The sequence below is a fragment of the Xiphias gladius genome, chromosome 24 (assembly GCF_016859285.1).
Source record: "Xiphias gladius isolate SHS-SW01 ecotype Sanya breed wild chromosome 24, ASM1685928v1, whole genome shotgun sequence".
In the NCBI taxonomy this organism is placed as follows: domain Eukaryota; kingdom Metazoa; phylum Chordata; class Actinopteri; order Istiophoriformes; family Xiphiidae; genus Xiphias; species Xiphias gladius.
In genome coordinates, this window is record NC_053423.1 from 21248691 (window position 1) to 21274458 (window position 25768).

The 25768-nt window shown below is 39.4% G+C and overlaps 1 protein-coding gene across 5 annotated transcripts; it reads left to right on the forward strand.

Moving 5' to 3' along the window:
- The first annotated feature begins 4554 nt into the window (after positions 1-4554).
- Positions 4555-24414, forward strand: sfpq (splicing factor proline/glutamine-rich). Of its 5 annotated transcripts, XR_005706725.1 has the most exons (12): positions 4555-5394; positions 6061-6252; positions 6450-6751; positions 6875-6970; positions 7732-7928; positions 8044-8128; positions 8368-8479; positions 8597-8645; positions 9128-9234; positions 23164-23212; positions 24039-24126; positions 24304-24414. XR_005706725.1 is itself a non-coding variant. In XM_040121955.1 (10 exons), the coding sequence occupies exons 1-10, from the start codon at positions 4732-4734 to the stop codon at positions 11786-11788; spliced, it is 1914 nt and encodes a 637-aa protein (XP_039977889.1). In that variant the 5' UTR covers positions 4555-4731; the 3' UTR covers positions 11789-12171. The 5 variants fall into 5 exon arrangements, 4 of the variants coding, with proteins under 4 accessions (XP_039977889.1, XP_039977890.1, XP_039977892.1 ...); XM_040121955.1 differs by lacking the exons at positions 23164-23212; positions 24039-24126; positions 24304-24414 and adding an exon at positions 11678-12171; XM_040121956.1 differs by lacking the exons at positions 23164-23212; positions 24039-24126; positions 24304-24414 and adding an exon at positions 11678-12171 and having other exon boundaries at positions 6064-6252.
- Positions 24415-25768: the final 1354 nt, after the last annotated feature.

The window sequence follows — 25768 nt, forward strand, 5'->3', positions numbered from 1 at the left end:
TAAAGCTGCGGCAGCTGGTTTACCACCGACCCACCCATTTCAACACCTACTGCCCCATGACAGCGCACTGCAGCCTGTCCGGGTCTTGAAACTCGATCGCTTAGCTACGATTGCCCCTCTTACTGAAGTACCAACATCAATGGGGGCTTCACATTACTTTTTAATGAGTGTGATAAAATATCTTGAATTATATGAAGAAAGTCCAATTGAAATAAAAGAAAACTAATCAATTGTTCCATTTGCCACCCTGTGCTGTTTTTTTTTTTTTTTCCCCCAGCTGTCACATACTCCATTGCTTCCACTGCCATGCCTTCCCCTCTTGCATTGCCGTGTCAGTTTGAGACATTCAGTGGAAGAATCAAAAATGAGACCGAGCAGGTCTAAGCAGGTTAACACATAGCCGATACTGTCCGGGACCGTACTGAGGCACAGTCAGACTGGATTTCGCTTCCCATTCATTTCTCAGTGGAAAAGGGGGCAGGACCTGCCTTCTTTGCTTTGCACAGAGTTCAATCCGATGTAGGTTTTGACACACAATCGTTCCAGTGTGCAACCAGTTTGAGAGAAAAGGTGGGATTGACCTCTCATCCGTGAAATACTGTTTGTTTATAGGCTTGCTTTATAACTGCGCAGCAAAATGATACAAACAGCTGAGAAGAACGGCTGCTGGTTGGCTGCAGTGAATGCAAGGAAAGTGACAGAGGTTAATGAAAGTAAAATGTTTAATAAATGCTGTATAATTTACATCTTTGTTAACTGCTGTTGTTAGCCCACTAACCACGCTAGTTCCCCCGGCTTCTGTTTATAACCCTACCCGTGCTATTTCCTGTCCCTGTCAAGCGAGTAAATTGCGCCAGGCTAAATTCGGTCTGACAGCAGCTTCACTCCATCGCTGGAGTCCCACAGAGTCTGACTCGGGTGCAGTGAGTGCTGGTTTTAAAGCTGCGGCAGCTGGTTTACCACCGACCCACCCATTTCAACACCTACTGCCCCATGACAGCGCACTGCAGCCTGTCCGGGTCTTGAAACTCGATCGCTTAGCTACGATTGCCCCTCTTACTGAAGTACCAACATCAATGGGGGCTTCACATTACTTTTTTTAATGAGTGTGATAAAATATCTTGAATTATATGAAGAAAGTCCAATTGAAATAAAAGAAAACTAATCAATTGTTCCATTTGCCACCCTGTGCTGTTTTTTTTTTTTTTTTTTTCCAAAACTTCCACACCTGCATGGTAGTAGTCTCTTTCTGCTTTGATTATGTGATTCTTTATGTAAAAAGTACCTCAGTTGAATTCCTTTTTAAAAAAAAAAAGTAGATTACTTCTTCGAGTTGCATGAAATAATGCATCCCTCCAGATGGTTGTAGACCCGCACAGACTGCACACCATGACTCGTTTCACTGTTCCTCCCACCGGCATTCTGTCTTTAGACCCATTCAAGTTTTATGGCTTCAGCAGCATCCACCCGACGAACAGCCTCCTCCCCATTAGTCCCAGTTGATTTTTTTTCAAATGGTTTTGGTTGTTTTAAACTCTGGGAAAACCTGCTTCCTCCATATCTTCTTCCACCAAAGCAGTGTTGAGTTTAAAACTAACACAGACCAAATAAATACGAATAATACAGACTTATTTATCCCCAAGACAGTGTAAAAAGAAATATTCCGTTACCAGCTCCCTCCTTTGGCAACTTACTGTAACCCACTAACAGAACATAAAAGGTCAGATTTAAAGTTTAACCCAACACTATTACAGTTCTCTTCTTTAAAAAAAAAAAAGGCTATACACTGGGAAGGCTTTGGCAAGAAGCTATTCCAACATAACTGAAGGTTGATTTTACAAATTAAAGAAAAAAAGTTAATCTTGAACAACTTGTGATCCTTGGACATAGGAGTGTAACTCTGAGGAGTCGTGTGTGCTTAAACATATATATATCAGGTGTTCTGCATTTTACTTTGTGAATGTTAATTTTGCTCTCCTCATGATTACTTGTTCTATACTGCTGTTCTCAAACCTGATTTTTAAAACAAACAAAAAAAAAAACAGTTAAAGGACAAAAGACATCTGTTTTGATTGTTGTTCACAAAACAATGAATGTCTCTTTTATCTCCTCGAGTCCTTTTATATTTTCCCGTCAATCTAAATCTCAGATGCAGCCCTGCGTTGTTCGATTCTCATTAGATTATTTTTTTCTCCTCTTTTGACACCATCAATTTTTTTTTTTATTATTCCGAAATTGTGACAATGTCGCACTGTCTCGTGTCTTTTCTCCTGAGTTGTATGTTGTCATCGATTAAACTTTTTACATGTTTTATTTGTTTATTGGACTTACGTTTGTTGCGTTTTGTCACTGTTGTCATCTCATCCTTTTTTTTGTGTGTGTCTGTTTATAATGATGAGCATTGAGAAAACATGTTGAGGCGAGACTGATGGTCTCTCCTCTTATTTTGTTTCCGAAACACCTGTATGCGGAATAAATGACAAAAAAAAAGTCAATTTGAGTTGTGCATCTTTCATTTTCTGGAGTTGGATACATATCTGATGGCGGATTAACTTGGTGGAAGATAGACATGAGGAAAATAAAAATTCAGACCTATTTATAAAATCTAGAATTCAGCAAACACAAGTGTCCTCTACTGGAAAAAGGTGTCATTAATGCTTGAATCAATACTGTCAAGCCTTACGACAGAGAAAGGAACAAGTCATTGTTTTATAAATCTCAAAGTTTTAACTCCTGGTACTCAAGTCACAATTCCTACATCAAAACAAGTCATCAGTTCTTCAGTGCCACTTCAACAGCTTAACACAGAAAGACTAAGAAGAAATGATTGTGAACCAATTTTGGCTTTTTGTTTCACCATAAAGTTTATGGATGAAAGGAATCAACAAAACTCTCTATGAAAGATATAAAAAGGACAGTTTCATTTTCCTGAATCTTGACTTCTACTTAAACGATTAATCAGTTATCCAAACTAATTAATTTTTTCTCACATTACAAATTGATAAGTCAACCAATCATTGCAGCTCTAGAGATCTGGTTGGTTTCTGGGTGCCTGGGGAAATTATGAAACTGACATGTACAGCAGGGGTCAATAGGGGCCAAACCGGAAATCCTTGCCCTGGGGCCCCTCAGGAGGTTAATCGGGCCATGTCACTGAAGACACTGTAAAACCATATGATCGGCCATTACTTGGTCATGGACGGAAACCAAATTTTAAGGCATCACCCACTCCTATTTAAGACCAAAAGCAGACAAAATCAATCAGACTGGCTCCCCGGCTAGGGTTTCAAGATTTGCCCACCCACCTCTTTCCATCAATGCTCACCACTCAACATGATATTAATAACATATTTAAGAAGTTTGTGTGGAAAAATAAGCACCATCATCTAAAGAAAGCAGTGCTCGCTGGATCCAAAGCTGTGGGGTGGCTTCGAATTATTGGACTTCATGGACTTGAATAATATCTTTAAGGTAAAATGGACACAAGAATGTTTAAAAGCTCCAGTGTCATTATGGTATTTCATTCCACACAACATATTTAAAGAAGTGGGAGCTCTTCATTTTTTAATCGACATGTTACCATTGTATTGCAAAGTTACTGGTAAAACTATCCAAATTCTATCAACAAGCTCTCATGGTGTGGAAACTGTGTTACTCACATGACTTTTCCCCACACGAGTCTATCATATGGAACAATGAATTTATTACTAAACGGAACAAGTCCTTACATGTACAAATTTTTGGGCAGAGAGAAACACCATCTAATTAAGAGACTTATTTGAATCTAATGGTCAACTACTTGACGACGGTATATTAGAATAAATAATAAAGCTATAAAAAGCAACATGAGGTTCCTAGATTCGATTGCAATCTTTATATAAACAACACTGACATTATGAGTAAAAGATGCATTGATTGTGCATCACAAACAACATTAGAGAAATGCATATGAAAATTTCACATAAAATATATCCAACAAACATGTACATTTCAAGATTTCTAGATGTTGATAACAAATGTACTTTCTGCAAGACTGCATAGGTATAACTCATCTGTTCTATGGTTGCCCATAATGTATTACATTCTGGAAAAAGACTTTGAAAGTCATATATTGTGCCAAACAACACATGCGACTATCACTGAAGGGTAAAAATGATCACTTATGTTGAATGTAAGGATAACAATTTATGCAATATTGTTAACATTTTTTGTTTTTTTAAATGGGGTAATTTCATATCCGTAAAGCGAATTGAAATTGAATGTGACTTTGAATCTCTCAGACTTGAAATGCTTCTCAGTAGGTAAAATTTACTCAGAAATTTTAAGAAGTCTGTCACTAAATTCATCATTTTTTCCCCAAAATTTTTTATTATTATTATGTTATTCTATCATTATCTGATGTAACTTTTTTTGTCTTGTTAAATGAACTGGTATCACGGACTGTTTGTAAATTCTTACAACTAAATAATGAAAAAAAAACCAAAAACAAAATAACAATTAAAAAAAAAAAAAAGGGCTCCCCGGCTCTGATAACTCCTCCTGCCGCGCAGCAGACCAATGAACGCGGCTGGGCGGTTCTCACTGTGCCGGAGAAAGAAAGACTCTTCCATGCACAGCCGTTAGTCGCCATTTTGAGAAGTTCGACCTGCGATTACCTTTAGGAGGCAGTTGTTAGGCAAACTTAAAACGTTTTGGGTATTTCAGTAATAGTTTTCGCTGATATAAGAATCAATGTCTCGATTTAACAATAATCGCGGCGGGATGAATCAGTTCCAGCCACGCAGAGGCGCTGGGCCCGGCGGGCCGATACGGGGTGGACTAATGGGAAACCCAAATTTTAGGAACCATCCCTTTCAAAATCAGAACCAAAATCGGAGGGGGGCGAATAATAACTTAACTAGACCGCCAAATCAGGGACCACAGACGACTCCACAGAAACCACAACAGAACCAGTCGATGCCTATCATCCCTCCGCCGAGTCCCGGCCCGGCTCTCACGATGAAAGGCCCGATGCAGCAGCCGCAGCCACAGCAGCAGCAGCAGCAGAAACCGGCTCAGCAGGAGCAACGGAAACCGACAACCCCTGCGCCTCAGCCGAAGATTCAGTCCCCACCACCGAAACCTAACATGATCCCCCCTCAACCCAACCAGGCCAACAAGAACCAGAATCAGAACCAGCAACTGAAGTCACCGGTAGGAAACGCTAACGGACAGCAGCAGAAGCAGCCTCCACATCCGAGCCCGAAGGCCGGTCCACAGCCGGGCCAGAGGATAGGCCCCCAACAAGGCCAGAGGCCAGGGCCGCCGGATATGAAGCCCAAACTGGAGCGCGATGAGCCGGAGAAAAGGGCCACAAACCCGGTTGCAGCGGGGTCAGGCGGGAACGTGCCACAGGTCGGTGCATTTCTTTGTGAAACGTTTTCTAGCCTTAATGGCGTCAGCGGTCATTGTTGTTAGCTCGTGCTAGTCGGTCGGCACGGCTGAGTACGCTCGATTCTTAACGTTGTCCGGTCCGAGCGGGCGGAGTTACCTCGCATTCCCTCCACAGTCACTTAGTGTTAGGCTATTAGCCTGCTCCAACCGATGGCGGTACTAGCTGTTATAGAAATCACGCGCACCACAGTTTAGTCGCTTCAGCTATCCGCCATCTTGTCCAAAAATCCAGGTAGTCAAAAAGGCGAAAACTGTCGTAGCAAAAAACTTGATAGCTAACAAGTGTTCGTTTGACACTGATTTTTTTTCTCTACCTGATATCTTCATTCATGTCGTTTACGCCTGTTTGCCGAAAATTAAGTCGGTAGAATATAGTTTTTTGTTTTTTTTCTCTGAGCACATACGGTCTATGGGGGATGGGCGGTTGGTGAAATAAAGGCACGGATGAGCGTTAACACGTAAATAAGCACAGCTATTTGATACAATTTGACATATTAATCTTAATTTAATGTATTCGTCCCTGTTTTTTATCCACCCATTTTTGTGTTTGCTGTCTGTGTATAATGGTATTATTTGGTTTAGCACTGAGACTTGAGAGAATCAATCCATGTTGTTCTTCTTAAACAGCAGGGGTTTAAGGCACCGCTGTCCATGCTGCTGAAACCCGGTGAGAAGACATACACGCAGCGGTGTCGTCTGTTCATCGGTAACCTGCCCAGCGACATCACCGAGGAACATTTCAAGAAACTGTTTGCAAAATATGGGGAGCCAAGCGAGGTCTTCATCAACAAAAGCAAAGGCTTTGGTTTCATCCGATTGGTAAGGCATCCCTCTCATAAATATATTCATGGTGGTGATGGATACAAGTTATCAGTTGTGATTGTGTTTGAGTTAGGATTACTACACTACGGTGTAGGCCTGCAGCCAACGATAATTTTGAGGAGATTGCAACGGATTATTGAATGATTCATTGGTTGGAAAAGATCCCTTAATAGTTATATTACGTTTTCTTGCAGGAGTCCCGTGCACTTGCAGAGATAGCAAAGGCAGACTTGGATGACACACCAATGAAAGGCAGACCTCTGCGTGTCCGGTTTGCCACACACTCTGCAGCCCTGTCTGTGAAGAATCTGTCACCGTTTGTTTCCAACGAGCTCCTGGAAGAAGCGTTCTCACAGTTTGGAATGGTCGAGAGGGCCATTGTCATTGTAGATGATCGTGGGCGTTCCACAGGCAGGGGCATTGTTGAATTTGCGTCCAAACCTGCTGCCAGAAAAGCCCTGGACCGGTGCAATGAGGGCGTATTCCTGCTCACCACGTAAGTGAAGTTAGCGTTAGAAAAGAGCACTTTTCCACTGTATATATTGATCCAATACATGTCAATAAAAGATGCTCGAAACCCTTGCTTATTTGTCTTTTTTGTTTGTTTCATTCCATTCAGGTCACCCAGGCCTGTTATTGTTGAGCCTCTGGAGCAGTTTGACGATGAAGATGGTCTCCCAGAGAAATTGGCACAGAAGAACCCCAGATATCAAGCGTAAGTGTGTGACTGTTAATCACACTCGCGTCATGGGTTTGTCCTTAAAGAGAGAAATAGAACAGTTTTGATTTTGTGTTGGATAAGGTATACTTAAGTCTTTCCAATGCTTCTCCAAGTCATTGCTTAGTGAACAGCAGATGGTGTGATGTGGATATTGGGGGAGGGTAGAGTGGTTCAGGGACAGCAGCTGTTACAGATCAATCTTCTGTGCAGAGTGGCAGATGTTGACGTTTGTGAAGCAAGGGTAGGAGATTTAGGATCATGCCTGACAATGAGCACTGACACCCATACCATTTACAATATGAAGCTGACTACTAATGAGTGACTTAATTCAATATATTGATAAGTTTTAAAATATTTAGGTATTTTAATATTTACTTCATGTTAAAAGGGACTGTCTCCTGTTCAGACATTTGTTCCCACCGACCTGAAAAATATTTTTGGACCCATGCCCGTGTTTCCGACAGAATTAGATTCCATTTGTTTGCATGGGGTTTATATACTTTGCCGGCCATATACCTTGGCAGCCAACCCAAGTAGAGTCATATTTGTAGGCATGATATTACAAAGCATTGGCGTTGTAGTATTTATTCATATGCAGTTTTTCTTTTAGTGAAATTGCTTTTATTTGTGAGAACTCCACAGGTCCCACTCATTCTGTGCCTATAATAACCATGGGAATAAAATCTTGTAATTCTCATTTCAGTACAGCACTGTTGGCAATAAAGTTTGGTATGTACTGTGTCTTGTGTATACAGAGAGCGTGAGGAACCTCCTCGATTTGCTCGCCCAGGCACTTTCGAATTTGAGTACTCGAAGCGCTGGAAGTCGCTAGATGAAATGGAGAAGCAGCAGAGGCAGCAGGTGGAGAAGAACATGCGTGAGGCCCGTGAGAAGCTCGAAAGTGAGATGGAGGATGCCTATCATGAGCACCAGGCTAATCTCCTCCGACAAGGCAAGTGTAGTGGTAATGTTGTCAGGTTCAATAAAGAAAAGAAGGCCTGCAGCTGTTTGATCATATTTTCTGCTAGTACTACTATTAATTAGGTAGGTTTCATGTATCCGTGCAGATCTACTGAGGCGCCAGGAGGAGCTGCGGCGCATGGAAGAGTTGCACAGTCAGGAGATGCAAAAGAGGAAGGAGATGCAACTCAGGTATTTGCGTTGATTAGAATTGTTTGGTTGTTGATTGAGATTGATGTTAGTCATCCTGACATCCTCTGATAAACACAATAGTCTTCCTTCACTTTCAGTTGTGTTACGCTGATCTGTAAATTCTTGAATTTTGGCCAGTGCTCTCCTCGGTTATAAGAAGAGTCCAAACTTAGATCATATCGGTTAACAGTGACGCTCACCTGATCACATGTTGTTGAATATTTTCTGTTTTGAAACAGACAAGAGGAAGAGCGACGCAGACGGGAGGAGGAGATGCTTCGTAAGAGGGAGATGGAAGAACAGATGCGCCGTCAACGTGAGGAGAACTACAGGATGGGCAACTTCATGGATGTGAGTTAAACTTAACATCAGAATACAAAAATAAACTTATGTGCAAAGAGGTCAGATACTTAATCAGTATTTGCCTGTTTTAATCGTAAGGTTCTTGTATTTGGCTTTTTATTACAGAGGGACAGGGAAATGAGAATGAATCCCAGTGGAGCTTTGGGCATGGGTGGTAAGTTATCTATTTTTAAATATTATTTCCTTGAGATTAAGATAAAAAAATAACTCACAAGGCACCAGCAGCAGGCTCCATCCCATGTATCTCTGATTCTCCCTGATCAGTGACTAAATGTTATAAATGCCTCTCAGCATAAGACAATACAGTTAGACGGCACAACAATCGTCAGCCTCCAACATCACCACAAAGTTGAATCAAAATCTCCCTCACAGTTTTTACTAAGACCGAACGATGTGAAAGTAAGATTTATTAAAGGGGTGTAGAATTACACTGCATTAGTTTTAGTCAAATTAACCTAGAAAACTGGCAAATTAGTATATATGTATCTAATACAGAATTCTCTTTTAAAATAACCGACTGCTATCAATGTAAATGTAATATCTCGTCTGATTATACTAAATCAGCTTTGCTATCAACAGGTATTTATTTCAAGTGATGGGTGTGTACGTGAATTCATCTCGTGTTGTTTCTGTTAGATATGCCCTTTGGTGCATCCAACCAGAAGTTCCCCATGAGCGGAATGGGCTTTGAGGGACAGCAGGGAATGGGATCGTCCTCAGGAGGCTTGATGGGCAACGAAATGGTAACGTATCCCACTTTGGGAAGATCAATAGTTAATGTAGTTTGTGCTCGGCTTTCCTTTTTGTTGGAAAGACTCCTAGCTGATTTTAAATATAAAAGCCAGCTGGCCGAGCAGGATGGGAGAACGTGAATGATTTGTGTCCCAGCCGTTTTGGGGTGGCTTGCTGGTTGTTGAATGTGACAGATATGCTGCCTGCCTGCTAGGGTTTCTTTCAATGGCAAGCCAAGCCCCCTCAGTTGTCTTCACCTGAGTCTTACTGCTTTCCAGCTATGAAACCATCAGCCTGCACTAAATAAAAAGAAATTGCTCTCCAGTGTGCTCTCTGACCGCTGTAGTCAGACTTCAGTGGCTCTTCTCACTCTTATCACACAGTTTGTGTAGTGGACTGATATTGCAAGCCCTGTCTCATGTGAGCTGGACAGGCACTTTTTCTTGACCGGAGGCGGAATGGCATCTACCAGTGTTTTTTTTTCCCGTAACCGTTGACAATGTGGTTATCCAGTTTTAAACCCATTTTTTTCATACTGTGCTAGCAGTTTTGTGTATCTGTCATGAGAGAAAATTAAGTTGTATATGAACAGGCTACGCATATTTTTGGGTGGCAATGTGAAATCTTGTGTAAAGCTCCTTTTGTGCTACAAGCCAATTTGAGATCTGCGGTAGGGTTGTAGCTCATCTTCTGGACCAGCATTCTTTACCTTCTCATCAACCTCTTTTATGTACCTGAGCATTTAGAAAGCTTTTAGTGCAGGCTGATGGTATAAGGCATTAAATCTAGAGCAAAATAGTCAAAATTGTATATTACAGGAGGATTGATTGATGGGGGCAGGTGTAGCCTTGTGAGTTTGTGTTTAGGATGATGGTGAATAGTGGACCAAGCCCAAGATCTATGCTTCTGGCAGAATTGCAGTACCAATGTTAGGTTTGTTTCCGGATTACAGTTGACAGTAACAGCGGCTATATGTGTGATAACATCGTAAATCCTGAATGAAAAGCATTTCCAGAATACTTAACTTTTCAACAGACTTTGTTCTTTTATATAAAAGCGTGTATATGCTGAAACTTATTGAAACAGGATTTGTATTTGAAAAATGGTGTGCTATACATTTGTAGCTTTTGACAAATTGTTTACTCATGCTAATATTTGTTTGGCCTAAATCTTTAGTCTTGCTTTGGACTTCATGCACAGTTTACCTTTTAAAGTCATTTAGAAGACTTTCTTTTGAATTGGTTTTTAGGTTCTAGCTTGTTAACATCGTCGATGTTGGCAATGCATCAGTTTCACAAACCATTAAAGTGCATGAAGTTTGCATCTTGACACATTGTAATTTCATAGTCACACTTGAAAGTGAAGCTCAGTGAAAGTATCTGATAGTTAAGTAGGCTGAGCAGATTAATATAGGGTAGATCCAGTACAAGACATGTTCATATTCTACAGTCTTACTACAATATGTTCCATGTTCTATTGTTACTGTAATTTATCCATCGTAGCCTCATGTTGTAAATTGAAGCACCCACCCCCCACCCCCCCACCTCTTGGATTTTTGGCTTTTCATTCACCCTTTCTCACTCTATTCTAGTTTCACAGAACTTGTCTGAATTGGCATAGGAAGTGCATATTGATGAACAAATTGCTTTCTTGTTGGATAAATGGTTGAGCTGAATTTCTTGTGCATGTTGACATTTTACTGTGCCAATATTGTACACATGTGTTTCTGGTACAGTCCCTGTACTTCAGATTCTGGCCAAGTTTGGGACTATAAATTAAGTGTTTACCTTTTTATCAATGCAGTGCCTTATGAGGTTCTGTGATAGCTGGACAGCAGATTAAAACACCATTATTTCTTTGCAGGAAACTCGGAACTCCCTTGATTCAGAATTTGTTACGTTGCCACTTAATTTTCGTAGATTTTTCTCCAAATTTCTAAGGAAACATGAGTTGTGCTTGCAGCAAAAGAAATATAATTCATATTCCTTATTCATAATTGATCCAAAATTTATAAATTTTATCTTGTAAATACCCCCTATCAAGAGATTTGAGTATGTATCTTCCATATTTAATGATCATGAAGAGGTAAATATGGTCAGCATTTACAAAATGCGATATCCGATAAACAGCAAGGGCTATAGGCAAGTCTTGGCATGCACTGGAGAGACCATGCTAGGTAGGCACTGACTAACGAAAGCATTACCCTCTCTTCCTTTTCCGTATGTAACCTGTGGCACCTGTGGACCTTCATATTGGAACGAACGGTTTCTTCGGATGTGTCTCCTGCTGGTTGTGTTGTAAATCTGCTCACAATATAAAACAAACCACCTCTATTGCCATACCTTTTTTGTACATCTCCACATGGACATGAACTGTGTGCTTGCGCACTGACCCTTTCCCATAACTTATTCCCCCGCCGTCCTATCTGCCTCCCTGGCAAATTGACCCCCACAGCGCAATGAGCGCTTTGCCCAGGGTGGTCCTAGGGGAATGGGTCCTGGTAACCCCGGGTACGGCAGGGTCCGTGAGGAGTTTGATGGTCCGTCTAAGAAACCCCGTTTTTAAATCCTGCTTTTTTGATGCTCCCAGCAGCAACATATGTATAGATTCTCCAAAACAAACATGTTGAGTCGCATTTCTTGTATTTAAGTTTAAGTTTCAATTGTTGCTGCATTTTAGCCTGACAATTTGCTCATTTTATGACAAAGTCAATATTTTCATTTTTTTATTTTGTATTGTCAGTAGTATGGAAAGGTAGGTCACCCTCATGTGATCCGTTAGTTCTTTCTGACCCATGTACAATTTTCTTTTCTAGATGTATTATGCTCTGTGAGTCGTCGTGAAGTGATACTTGTAACATTTTTCTCAACTTTCTATGGCTGTGTTTTGTGCCATACATTTGGAGTAAAAGCATGTATTATAATAAAGACAAATTGGTTCTATCAGGACAAACCTTTAATATTTATTCCTAAAAGTTGAAACGTATATTGCGTTCAAAATGAAACTAATTGGTTGTTTGCTCGAATATAATAATGTGGATACATCTGCCACATTAGGTCTTAAAGGGTCTATGTGTTATCTCTGCCACAATCCTGACCTCTTTCGTTCAGTGATGTGTATAACACAACTCAAGACGTTGTCCTGCCTGAAGCAGATACTCACTGCAAATGCTCCACCCTGTTCTTTTCTTCTTATATTCTTCCCATCAAATTCAGATAATTAGCCGACACCCATTACAACTGGTATTCTCGAACAAACTGTCAGAATTTATTATACCTAACACAGAAGTAGTCAAAATTGTATATATATGAAGAATGGCACTGGTAAGACATTAAGCATCTGCTAAGATGTCTGTTGACCAGGCAGCACCGGCACTTAAGATGTACAGAAGTCCCAAGTTATAACGTATTTTAATAACAAGTATGGAGTTCCATTCAACAAATACTGCCCTCAGTGGAAACTGAGGCATTTAAACTTATAAAGCCATTTTTCATATTTAAGTGTCTGCACTAAGTTGTTTACCGCGTTTCATTCAGTAACTCTGCTTTTATAGTCATGCTTCAGGAAAGCAGAAATACTACACATAGAACCTTTAAGAAAGCCTGTGGTATAGTCTGTGGTTGTAGGTTACCAAGTGGACAGACATTGGTCTCCTTACGAACACTTTCTGCTCATATCACATACTCAGTCTGTCACGGACACACTGTCCACATTAGTGTGTGCCTCTGAGCCTGGGGTTATCGACTACGTTTACATGCAGTCCAGTATACCGAAGGATAACAGCAATTGACAGTCTACAAACTGCCCTTACAGTTAGTGTTGCCACCTTCTTAGGAGCTAGACCTTGTTTTTAAATTATAAGATCTATGCCATTTATAAAAGCGACAGGTCAGTTGCTCCTGAGCTCCTTTTATTAGGCTTTATTGTCCCAGTTGGGGGTGTATTAGTATTAATCATGTTTTATTGGACACAATGAAACGTTTAAACTCACTTTTAGCCGTGACGTCGGTGTAAAAGACGGCCCCTGTGCAAGAGAGTTACAAATTTTCATGTGTTTTTAAAAAGTGTAATGGCTGTTGCGGTTAAGTAAGTAAGATAACTATAATCTCATTCCTTTAGGTGGCTACAATATAAATATGTTAAAAACTGCGTGGATGTTAGTTGAAAAACAGTTGTGGCCAATGAGTTTGGCAGATTTTTCTTTACAAACCTGCATGTAAACATAGTTATTTTCAGTTATGGACTTGTGGGTTCAACAAAAGTCTACAGATTTGATGTGTAAAAGGAAAACAGAAGGAAGTCATGGCTGAAGGAACTGGCATAAAATTGTATCTGGATCTAATGTCCATACCACCTTCAAACCATTTGCCTTTGCATGACTGGCAAGGAGCTCAGTTGGACTTATGAAGTTATTCATGGTAGTGAGTTGTGAAAGCATAATAACGACCAGAAACTTAAACAAAAATGTATTCGAGTTTATCTGTCTGTCGATTTAAAATATCAGTCCTCACATGTAAGAAAGAGGTTACCCCTTCAGACAGAAGTCTAAGTGACAAATTATTTTTAGCTCCAGTTTTATAGATGCTTGTCTAACATACTAAAGTCAGCAAACACAGAAAATGAATAAAAATCCTAAAATTGCACAAGCAGTACTTCATTGACAAAGCATTCATTGAGCTGGAACTTTTAGAAGACAAGAAATCGTGAGTCTAAACCTGTACACTAGCTTTCAGAATTATAAGCAAAGTAAACTGCATGGATAAGGCTCATACTGGAATTTACGGCCCGTCTATGCTGCTCCTTTTTCCACTTTTTGGTACTGTCAAGACATAATGATATTTCACATTCTCAAGCTTGTGAATCTCCTTTTACATCCTGTTCCTTTCACAGAAGGAAGTCTGATCAGTTTTTTTTGTTTTTTGGTTAAATCTAAAGTTTTTGCACTGTGAATTCTAATATAATCTAATTGTGTTGCACAGATATATTCTTAAGTGGCTTTTGGCATAGACAAGCTATATGGCTGAAGAAAGTTCTCTCAGCATCCTCTGTAGTCAATGTTGGTAATATACAACCCCTAGTATGTTACTTGCGCACAGGTGAGGACCACAGCACTTTCATTTAGTTTTTTTTTTCTCTAGTTCAGCTTTAGACTTATTGTTGGGCCAGCCTTGGACAACAAATACACTTGCCTCTTGTCATTAACTGGTTTACATTTACATGTGTCTGTTGACCACACTTTTGCTGCGCTTCAGGATGGGTTGATGTGTCTAAATAGTGACATTGCTGTCACTTGTGGAAATATTACAAGCAGCGAGAGCCCACAAACTGTATCAACAGAAAAATATTTAATAGTTTTCAGAGTCTGGGTAATTCAATAATTGCTTACTATACTGCCTGCCTTTTAACCAGGCATCAAAGCCTTGAAAGTAACCGTGACAAGCTTTAACATGTTCACAGTTTTATTTTGACCTTTCTCTAGAGAAAATTCAGAGGAGAGAACGAAAAATTTGATTTAATGCCTTTTATGTAATGAAACCCTATCAGTCACTTTTAAAGATCCCCTTCAGACATGTTTTATGATTCATAAAAATTCTCTGCTTTGCATAATAATTTGTGTCTGATAAGTTTTTGTTTTTTTTTCCCAAAGAGAAGTTGAATTACCTCATTAAACGTTCTTAATTACATTCTTCTACTCCTCCTTCATTGAAAAATTCAGAATATGTGAATATGAAGATATTGTTGAAAAGGTTTAATTATTAGAGACAAGATGACTTCACTGAAAAGTCTATTGTCTTTTGTACCTACTCTGGACGCTTCAGGTCTCTACAGCACACCTGTAAAAGTTCGTATTTTGCACCACCAATGGTTTCCAAACTAGTTGTGATGTTACAAAGTCCTGCTCAGAAACTTTCCCCTTAAGCAGACAATTGTAAAAACTGTTTTCCAGTGTCAAACTCTGCACAAACATGGCTGAATTTTTTTTTTTTTTAACCCTCCTTGTATATGTTACCTAGCATTTGACATGCATTCTGCTGCCCACTCGGGGCCCTCCTCAAGTAACGATGTCAGTACCTGTTTAGAGGTATTACGACATCACCTTGGCATCAAATGGACACCTGCCTCCATTCATTGACTTGCCCTGGCAAGCATTTTTCATAGTTCTGTAGTAGGCGGGGTTGGACTGAAACAGTGAGTGTAAGTAAACTGTTAAGACTCAACACGTTTCATTTACTTTACTTAAACCTTGACAAGGATAATTATTACATTTAACTGCATTCTTGTGATGAAAACATGCTGAGAGATAAAGCAGAGCCAGTCATAGTCCACAAAACTTGACTGACATTTTGTGGACAGTTACATTATTTGTGTTCATAATAGCTCCTGTTGTTAGCTTCTGACACTAGTTTTCAGTGCTTAAAACTTGGTCATATTTTTCCTCATGCCATTCTTTTTCTCATTTTCATGATGAACACTAAGCGGCTTTCCGCTTTAATTTTGTCACTTGCATAGTCCTTTTCTGTGAACAGTAAGTGTCTGCCCAATGGCTGACAACTCATGGGCCTATAACGGGATGACTCAGTGCATCATATGGTAGTTCGTCGAATAGTTAAACACTGCCTTTTAAAGTTAATTGTAGTGTTCTTCTCGTGCAACGTATGATAATGCACGCTGCACAAGAACTATAAATATAAGGGTATTGAAGATTTTTTACATAGATGTAAATCTTGCTTCTTCGTGTAGCATCTGAGAACCCCACCAAACACACCTGAAATGACTGCAAAACAGAGGACTACAGATACTTGGATGGATTTGGTAACACAATTGGATATCATGAAGTGTACACCTGAAATGTTACGTGTTTGTTTTTACACATTTTTTCTTTAACAGGTTTGACCAGCTTTAAAGATTGTGGACTGTGGAGGAATTTGTGGCTGTATAGCATGGACTCGTGAACACTTGAGCGAAATACCCTAAACACTGGACTTGTGCAAATTACCAGAGATAGCAAGATTCAGCTGGTACTGTGCAAAAGATTACAAAGGGACTATGCACAGAGGTTTGGAGCAAGGCAGCCATTTGTCGTCAACACATTTTGACTCTTGAGTTGTAGTATAAAATTGAAAGTCAGGTTACAATGCAGATGTAGCAATAGCACTCATATTGCATGACTAATTTCTATGAAAGCTGTATATAGAACAGTTACACCGGTAAACCTTTGATTTTTATTTTATTTTTTTACGAACGGGAGAACACAGTTGACTGTAAGTTAATGGATGGATTTTGGTAATTTATTCACAAATTTTAACAGATCACTTCAAGTGTTTTATCCTGGTTCATAGAAAATTATATTATACTCCTGTGGCTAAAACATGTATTTAGATCTTTTTATCAAATGATGGGGATATGGGAATTCTAATAATTTGTATTTATATTATTTTTATTTTAATGATTGCAGACTTGAGTCATTACTTTCACAAAACTTATGGGAATAGACGCACAGTTTCTGTAGTTTCAGGTGTGAAATTTCTTCTGGTAGCTGTTTACAACTGCTCCGTTGGTGGACCTGTGCCAGTGTATTCGTTATTTTCCATGTCCATCTAGAAACTAACTATTCATGCAACGTAACTGCCCACTGGGGATTTTTTATTTACCATGGCTTAGATTGGCTCTAAGGGTTATTCCAGACTTGATATTGTGTAGACGGCCTCTAGTGAGATATGTCTATCTTCTAGGTGACCGGTTTTGTTCATAAAATAATGAAATGGAAATCATAAAATTAATGATAAACGAATTTAATGTTTGATGCTTTATTCACATTATCAAGATGGAAAAAGACATTTTCATCCTAACCACAACGTGAGCTTTAGTACTCTTTTGTAAACAGAGACTGTCCAGTGGCTGACTTTATGGACAGCATCTGGATGTGGACTATTTAAATCAAATATATCCCCTTGAAGTAATTTTATTGATCACAAAGCAAATGGAAAATTATAGGGAAAAGGTGAAAGATACTTAACACTATATGTTGAGAAGATAATTACATATTTTTTGCCTTAAGTGTGAAAATTTAAAGATGAATATATAGACATCTTACTTCTGTAATGTAATTTGGTGTATAGTAAGTTCATGTTAAATAGTTTAAATTAGGTTATGTACGTCTAAATGATATCAGGTTAATTTAGTGTTTTGCTAGTGTAAAAAAAAAAAAAAAAAAAATGTCATCAGTTTTCCTTCTCCACACAGCGTCTCAACATCCTACAAAACAGGACTGCAAATACTCAGGTGGATTTGGTAACACAATTGGACTGAAGTGTAAATTTTACAACTTGTAATGTTGTGTATGTGTGTTGGTGTTGTGTACCATTTGTTTTTCTTTAACAGGTTTGACCATCTTTAAAGGTGTTGGACTATGAGAAGGAACTTTCCAAACCAAGAAATTCAAAGTCAGTGGTAACCACAGATTTAGCAATTTTACATTCCGCTAAAGCTATATGTAGCTTCTGTCAGAGCAGCTTTGTTAATGAAAAACTGTCATTCTCGAGGGGCAAATAGCAACTGTTTTTGAAAAATTAACAATTATTGATCGTGATGGGCGGTGGCTCTATAGCTTGGACTGCACCGTGGAAGGATTTTAATATTCGGCCATTCTTCTAGCACAAGTAAAGACGATTGAACTGAAGTTCATTACAGCGGTTCAGAACAGGGGTGTTCCTTATTGCCAACACAATGTGACTTTGCATTGTTGGAGTAAAAATAAGACACTTTCAGATATACACCCCTTTCTGTTAATCCGATGGCAAATTAATGTGTAGGTCTCATGTCTGAATAAGCACCCAGGTCACTATTCTGTAAAAGTTACGACGGCAGTCTTACCAAGTCGGGCCCGATAACATTTTTGTATTCCTTTCCACATAGAACAAATCTGAATGAATGCCGTTACATTGATAGATAAGCATTCACGTCAGTTTAGTAAGTGATTCTTAAAATAGTCCAACGTAATCCCAGAAATAATTCGGAAGTGGCAGATTTTAGTGCAAAGATTTTTTTTTATTTTTTTTTCTTGAAGATAACACAAGCAAAAAATTGGTGCAAAAGTGACTGGAATTGGTGGTCCAACGCCTAGATCAGAGACCTGTTCTCCCTTCGCGCCGAAGACGAGATAACCAGGCAGCTTAATGGGACCATAGGGGAAGCTGTTGTTAAATGCAACTTCCTGTACTCTCTAATCTCACTTGGTAGATGCCAAATATCAAACTCAAACCATGGCTCTTTCCGTAACAGATTTTTCATGTCTAAACGAAGCCATGAGGAACATTAATGTGAAAGTCACCCATGTTTGACTAAGACAAAGTTGTCACTTTCACAACATGACAAAGCCAGTAATGTTATGTATTCCATGTCTGAAAAGGGATATAGTAAAAACCATAGAAGCTCAAAGTCGAGATTAATTTAAAGGTGGCGCCAAGCACACGTAGCAGACTACACAGTGTACGATATTACAGCAGTTGTGACAAACACATTTTGAAATGGAAATGAAGTCGTTTTGAAACTGCTATTCATAAAGAGAAGTTTTAAGTCAAGATTTGTTTAAAGGTGGCGCCAAGCACTCGTAACAGACTACACAGTAATGCATTACATAGGTTTGGAACAGGGATGTCTGTTGCCAACACATTTTGACTGCATTATTGAAGTAAATATGGAAAGCTTTGGCACTGATGTGGTCTAAGAGAAGTTCTTAGTTAAGATTCATTTAAAGGCAGCGTCAAGCAGACTTAACAGAAAAAACAGTAACTATATTACAGAGGTCAAAAACAGGGCTGTATTATTGAAGTGAAAATGGAAATCTAAGCTTTGATGCTGATATTTTTTTAAGAGAAGTTCTAAGTCAAGATTTGTTTGAAGGTTGGGCCAAGCGTACTTAACAGACTGTAAAGTAACTGTATTAGAGAGTTTCAGAATGGGGATGTCTCCTATTGCCAACACATTTTGAATTTGCAACTGGAGTAAAACTGAAACCAAAGACATTCTTAAGCAGAACGTCTTAGTCAAGATTTATTTAAAGCAGCATCAAGCACATGTAACAGAATCTTTAGTAACCAATGTTACAGAAGACTGAAACAAGGATGTCCCTTGTTACAAAGGGACTTTGCCTCATTCCAGTAAAAATGTCAACCAAAACTTTACCATTAACCTTTTTAAAAAAGAAGTTCTTAGTCAAGATTTGTTCAATGGCCTCGTGGCATTTAACACCTGCACCCCACCCACATTATTCATCTTTTGTGAAAATTCCTGACCTTTTTAAGCTATTGGCAAAAACTACACTTGTACACCTGACCACCCGCCTTTATTCACCCATCTGCCTGAGGTAGGAAGGCCCATGCACCTTACGGTTGAAGAGAGGATGGTGTGTTGTGCCTGTGTGGGTGGGTGTGTGTGTGTGTTTCATGTCTTTGGGTTAATGTGAGGTGCGTTAGCTGCTGTCAGCCAGCTTGTCAGAGACAGGCTGCCCCAGTCCACAGTAGAGGCTCTTCTCTGCAGTTGGGTTACAATGACGATGAGTAGTTCTGCAGAAGTCAGTGGACAGTAAAGCCTGGACTTTTTGCACTACAGCCAGAGGTATGCTTACACAGATCAGCTGAACGAGCAAGGTAAGTGTCCCATCCATGTTTATAATACAAGATGCATAGTTCTCTCATAACTTAACTCTTCTTTCCCATGTCACTGCTCAGAGTGACATTTACAGGGCTTCTGGCATCACACTTAAAAAGAATGGCATCACAGTGCAGATCTCTGTTCTTCAACCTTTTTGTGTATGGGTGCGACGAAGCATTATAGCCCGTGCAGTGTGTGTGTGCGTGTTTGGTTGTAGTACTTTGGCTTCTTTGTATGTGTGCATGAAAACAACTGACTGGACGGCTGAGTCACTGGTTCAACACCACCGTTTGAAAATGCAGATGTGTGGAATATAGTGCTGAAACTTGACACACTCGTCATGTTTTGCAAACTTTGTAAGTCAAAATAAAAAGGCTATCCTGTTTTTATTTTTTGGCATGGCAAGTAATAAAACCAACTAAACAATGAACTAGTAGGTGATCAGCAGTGGAGATAGACCAGTTGTGTACAACAGCAAACAAAAGGGTTTCAGTCATACACAATGCCCAACACACACGATGGCATTCTCCACTGTAATTCTCTAAGAAAGCTCTTTGGGTGGTTTTGTCTTTGTGCTGCACCTCTTTTTCATCTTCAACAGTCCAATAGTGTTATGTCAGATCAAGACAACTTACAGAAATTGATTGTTTTGGATTGGTGCCTTTTAATAACTGCATTTAATAGCTTATTGCAGTATATGCGTCTATCTTAGCTTTTCATTAATACAATTTGCAGTATTCCCAGTGTGCATCACTGTCGCATAATCAGTAAAATCACACAAACTGTGCAAAATGTGTATTAGTTGGCACTTTTTGTTCATCATCGAGTTGTGTACATCAGCAACACTCATCACTACTCTTGACTCCCTTTGTCTCTGCCTGTAAAATGTCTAAAACTATAAACATGAATTTCTTTTGGTTCTGGGTTGGTATGTCTGCAGTTTTGAAGTGAATCAAGTCACGTACTGCTTGGGTTATTCTGGGAGGGACGGTAGAAAATGAAAAGACATGTATTAATCCAATGCTCAGTGCAGTTTGCTGTACTTTGATCCTTAAAGCACAACGTCTGTGACTGATGGAGCTTGGTGTGGATTTTATCTTTCTGTTGAAAGATGAAAATATTTAAATTCAAACTGATAATGACTGATTTCCCCAGTTCATGTGTTTCTTGCTTTCAGTTTTTGACGTATTGCACAACCTTTGTCTATGGAATAATGGAATATAACCGTGCGATTTACTTTATCACTTGGGTATCTACACTAAGTTGTTTTTTTTTTTCCCTGTATGGCAACACCACTGCATTATTTAGAATAGACAAGTGCTGTATGGGGAGGAAACACAAACACAACTCTAAATGTATATGATTGTGTAAAAAACAAAAACAAAGAGTAACTTAAAATACACATTTTTCAGTAATTTCCTTCAAATGGAAAAGGAATGTACTTGAAACAATTTCTTTGTACTGTTTACTAAACTGCTAATTTTATGTACAACCTCTGGAGGGGCTACTAGCTTGTGCTGATGTTTCTGGCCCATTTATCAACAAGGTAAACAGTCTGAGCTGCAGCAGTGGCTGTGAAGGCAATTAACGCGTTTTAAAACCCATTAGCGCTCAATTGCCAGAGTTTGGTTAAAAAACGCACTCAAAACATTTGCTCAGTCAAATCTGAACACACTGACATGGTTACGCACATGTTTAGACTAATTGAGACTTGTGCTTCCGGTGGATATCTCATCATCGGTGTCCATTGCAATTAACGGGGAAAAAAATCATAGAAAAGAAGATTCTGACTGTAACTGCAGAACGTCCCTGAGGAATAGTCACATTTTTAAGTGTTCTTCAGTGTTAGTCATCCTATGATAGTTGTGTCTACAACCATGGGTGTATTTTAAGCAGCAACTCTTAATAGTTAATTTGGAATAGTTTTATGGTGCACATTTTCCAAAATGTAAACAAGGGCTCAACTTGAAGCCCGCACTGTAACTCTGTATCCATGGCAACATCGTACTTCCTGTTTACATTACCAAAAGTATTATGGGACCTTTACAAAACTCTATTCCCTGATGTAAATGATGGTTTCTGGTTTTAGGCTGAAGTGTTTTTTAGACATACCAGACACAGCAAAAATGTATTAACCTTTAATTTCTGATTATTTCTCGTCCTGCTGGCAGTCAATGGTTTGTCAGAGGAAAAGCGAGAAACGTAGTTCTCACCAGAATAAGTTCTGCAGTAGTGCTGGACTCTGTTCCTTCCTTTCTTCTCTCCTCTCAGTACTGTACTGCTCATATTTTGTCACTCAATCACACTTGAATGTCCTGTCATGCCAGTGACCAGCCAGCCATGTTGAAAAAAGGTACAGTACATGACGACTTCGGCCATTTCCTTTTGTCTCTTGTATGTAGGAGTTGTCTTGTAGCTGCAAAGGACTGTGGTGCTCCCTGGAGGTTATGGTTCTCACAAGCTCTGATGAGCTTTGATCAAGAGGAAACTTCACTGTGTTCAGTCACTGCCATGAATCCGGCCCTGGAGGCTTGCGAGATGTATCTTTCTGCACTGTGATCCATTTTCTAACTAAGTCCTGAGTCCTGATTGGGCAAAAATCTTTTCTATGTCCTGTCTGAGAGTGTGATGCCAGAATGACCCTTTTGGCCTCTAATGGCCTCGTCTAAAAGGGCACTGCCCAAAGTCTGCACTGAAAAAGACCAACTTCTGTACCAGGTTACTCATCTGTTATGTGCAGCTCCTAGCTCTGTTTGGGGTTTTGCAGTAACACCCCTGATGTGTCAGTATGAAGTCCAGCTTCACGTGGCTTGGGAACAGAAATACCTTCCCAGAGGATATGAATGTCGTCATCCTGAATTTGTCTCGTCCCCTCTGCAGTTTTAGAACAAATGAATATACTTCAGTGTGCTGAGATGTCTTTCTATAACTCTATCTGTATATGAACTTCGTCATACTACATATTTGTACCTCTCCTCATGCTGACATACACATTATAAGTTATTTACTCGTAATGCATGTTCACATTATAACATCATAACCTGTGTTTACAATTGAAAGATATGTATGTTGTTCTTTTGAATCTGCAGTCACTACTCACACAAACACATGCACACACAAAACACACATAGATGCACAGGCTGTCATTCTGTCCTTCTGTTTTTTTTTTTTTTTAAGGGGGCAACCTCAAAACAGTATTGGTATATTAAAAACAAACAAAAAAAGTAATGGTTGAAACCTGCTGACCAGTTCACTACCAGGCTCTCATTGTTTGTCTCTTGCCACAGGAGCCTCGGCCAGTCGAAGGAGGCTGACAGTCCACATCGATTAACCACGGTGAGATCCAAAGTAGTTAGGCCCACTTATTGCATTTTACTATTTCCAAAGTTGAAAATTAAAAAATTAACTTAAATATCATTTGTAAATGCTGTACATTTTTGAAAAATCGCTAGTGTGTCTCGAGAAGTGCCTGGTCCTTTTAATTCCTTAATGAGCAACTTAACACCCTGTTTTAGCTTGAACACATCTCCTCCGCAAATTCAAAACAAGGAATTTGAACCCTGACCCCATCACCTTAATATTAACTTAATATTAGCCTAGCGAGGCTTCAGGAGAAGTAGGGGAAAGTGACAAAACGTGGGGGATTATGAACGAATCGAAGGGAGGGTCTAAATTTGCCACAAACACTATAACACTGTTCAACACAGTAAACTACAACCTTACAAGTAGTAGAGGCAGAATTTCTACTGCTGCTACTCTCAGTAGTATGCTCATAATCTTTCCCTGCTTCACGCTGTCCACGCTGACGCTTCAGGGCTGTATCTGAATGTCAGCGCGTGGGGTGGAGTGTCCCGGGGTACGTCAGATTGGACGGAAAATGTCAGATTTTCTTTGGAAAAAGATATTTTTCATTGCAATTAAAACTAAAACAGGGCCGTGGTCAATTTATTATAAAATATTATTAAATCAATGATAAAGAAACAGTGATCAATAGTGTCTGGACATTAAATTTACTAATTTGTTAAGTTACTCCTTGAAGTTTTGGAACAAAATGCTTCACATGGTTCTCCAGTTCCCTCTCATTTTCACTATTAATCTCTGCCAGGCCTTTGTTGGGTCAGTGCAGCAGTTGAATAACTTCCTTTTTGTTCTTGTTTTGTAGGTAAAATGAAGAATGATGTCTGACTAAAATCCCAGAGCTACTGAAGAATCAGCAACTGCAACTGTGGTGACGTCAGGATGACCTCCATGTTAGTTTCCCTGCACTTTATATCGTTAACCCATGGATGTGAAATATCATTGTGCTTGTTAACAAAAAGCTTGTTACATTAGCATCAAAGAGTAAAGAAATCTAGAAACTAATACTGGACAATAATTTCAGTTTAATAATCTCCACTACCCACTTTTTTCCTGCTTGTCCCTCACAGAGCTGCGGATGCAGCACCAGGAGGCACCCAGCAGAGGACAAACAGTCTGTCGACCAGAGGAGGGATGCACGCTTTACTTTTGTTTTCAAGTTTTAATGACGAAATAAATTACAATTAACTTGAGCTTTCTTCGTTTGTTATTTCTCATAGTGTGGATCATCAAATGTTTACGTATTCATGAGTTACGAGGCAATTTCACCTTATTATAATGAAAAGATGACTTTTGTAATAATTCATAGTATGTTTGCAAATATTTTCTCAAATTCAAATTGCAAGCTTGTAATGTAGGGACTAACAAAAATATGAGAAATGCTCCAGCTTCCCTATGAGCAGCTGATTAGCTACCACCACAGCCTGCTAGCCTATGACGCACCTCAGTGCTCCCTGAGGCCAGTTACGATTAAGGGTGAAGGTGCAGGGTTTCCACTGCTGGATCTCACTTGTATCCTGAGGGTTGGCTGTCGACCCTGGAGGACGTCCAGCCCAGGGGCAGCAAAACGATCCGGAGGCGCCTGAAGGCGCCACAAAAACACTCTGATCCTTTAAACAGGCTTTCAGCGGCCAAATACACAGATGGGCGACAAGTCAAAGCACAGTTCAGTTTATAAAATATGATAAATTGTTTAAGATTAAACCATTTAACAGTATAGTTAAAACTGGCTTTACCTCAACCCGCCACAGCACTGAAATGCTGCCTAACTTACCTTTTAAAGCATAATATTATGCCTTAATATGTGGTCAGCATTAGAAATAATATAATGACATACAGAAACCAGTGGTGGAAGAAGTACTGTATTATTTAAGTAAAAGTAGCAACACTTGCCTATGAAAATACTCCATTGCAAGTAAAGGTGTTGCTGCACTGGACACAAATAAAAGTACAGAAATATAAGCAACAATAGGACCTTAAAATATCAAAAGTACAGCAAACCCATGCAAAACAGCCTTGTTCAAAGTGTGATATTTATCATATGTATTGGAATATCATTGCTGATCCTTCAACATTTTAAATCATTTTTAGCAACTTTATATATTGTTGAGTAGGTTAATCTGTGGCGGTACATCATATTATTTTAAACTGTATCGTGTGTTTTCCGTGTAGGACATTCATCTGAATAGTAACTATAGAAGGGAAATAAATTTAGTGGACTAGAAGTATAAAGTAGCCTGAAATGGAAATATCAACTCAAGTACAAGTACATCTACATTGTACTTAAGTATGGTGCTTTCCACAACTAAATATAACTCACAAGGGCCATTCTGCATAATGATTACTTCTTAAATTTATTGGCATTTTTGCTTTTAGTATGGAGGCAGACCTGAAAGGAAGGGGGGCGAGAGGGGGGTCTGACACACAACAACAACAACAAAAAAAACGGACTTTACTGAGGAGAGAAGCTCATGTAAATCAAATTCAGTACACAGGTGTCGCACTGTAGCACGCTGGGAGTTCAAATACCTGACT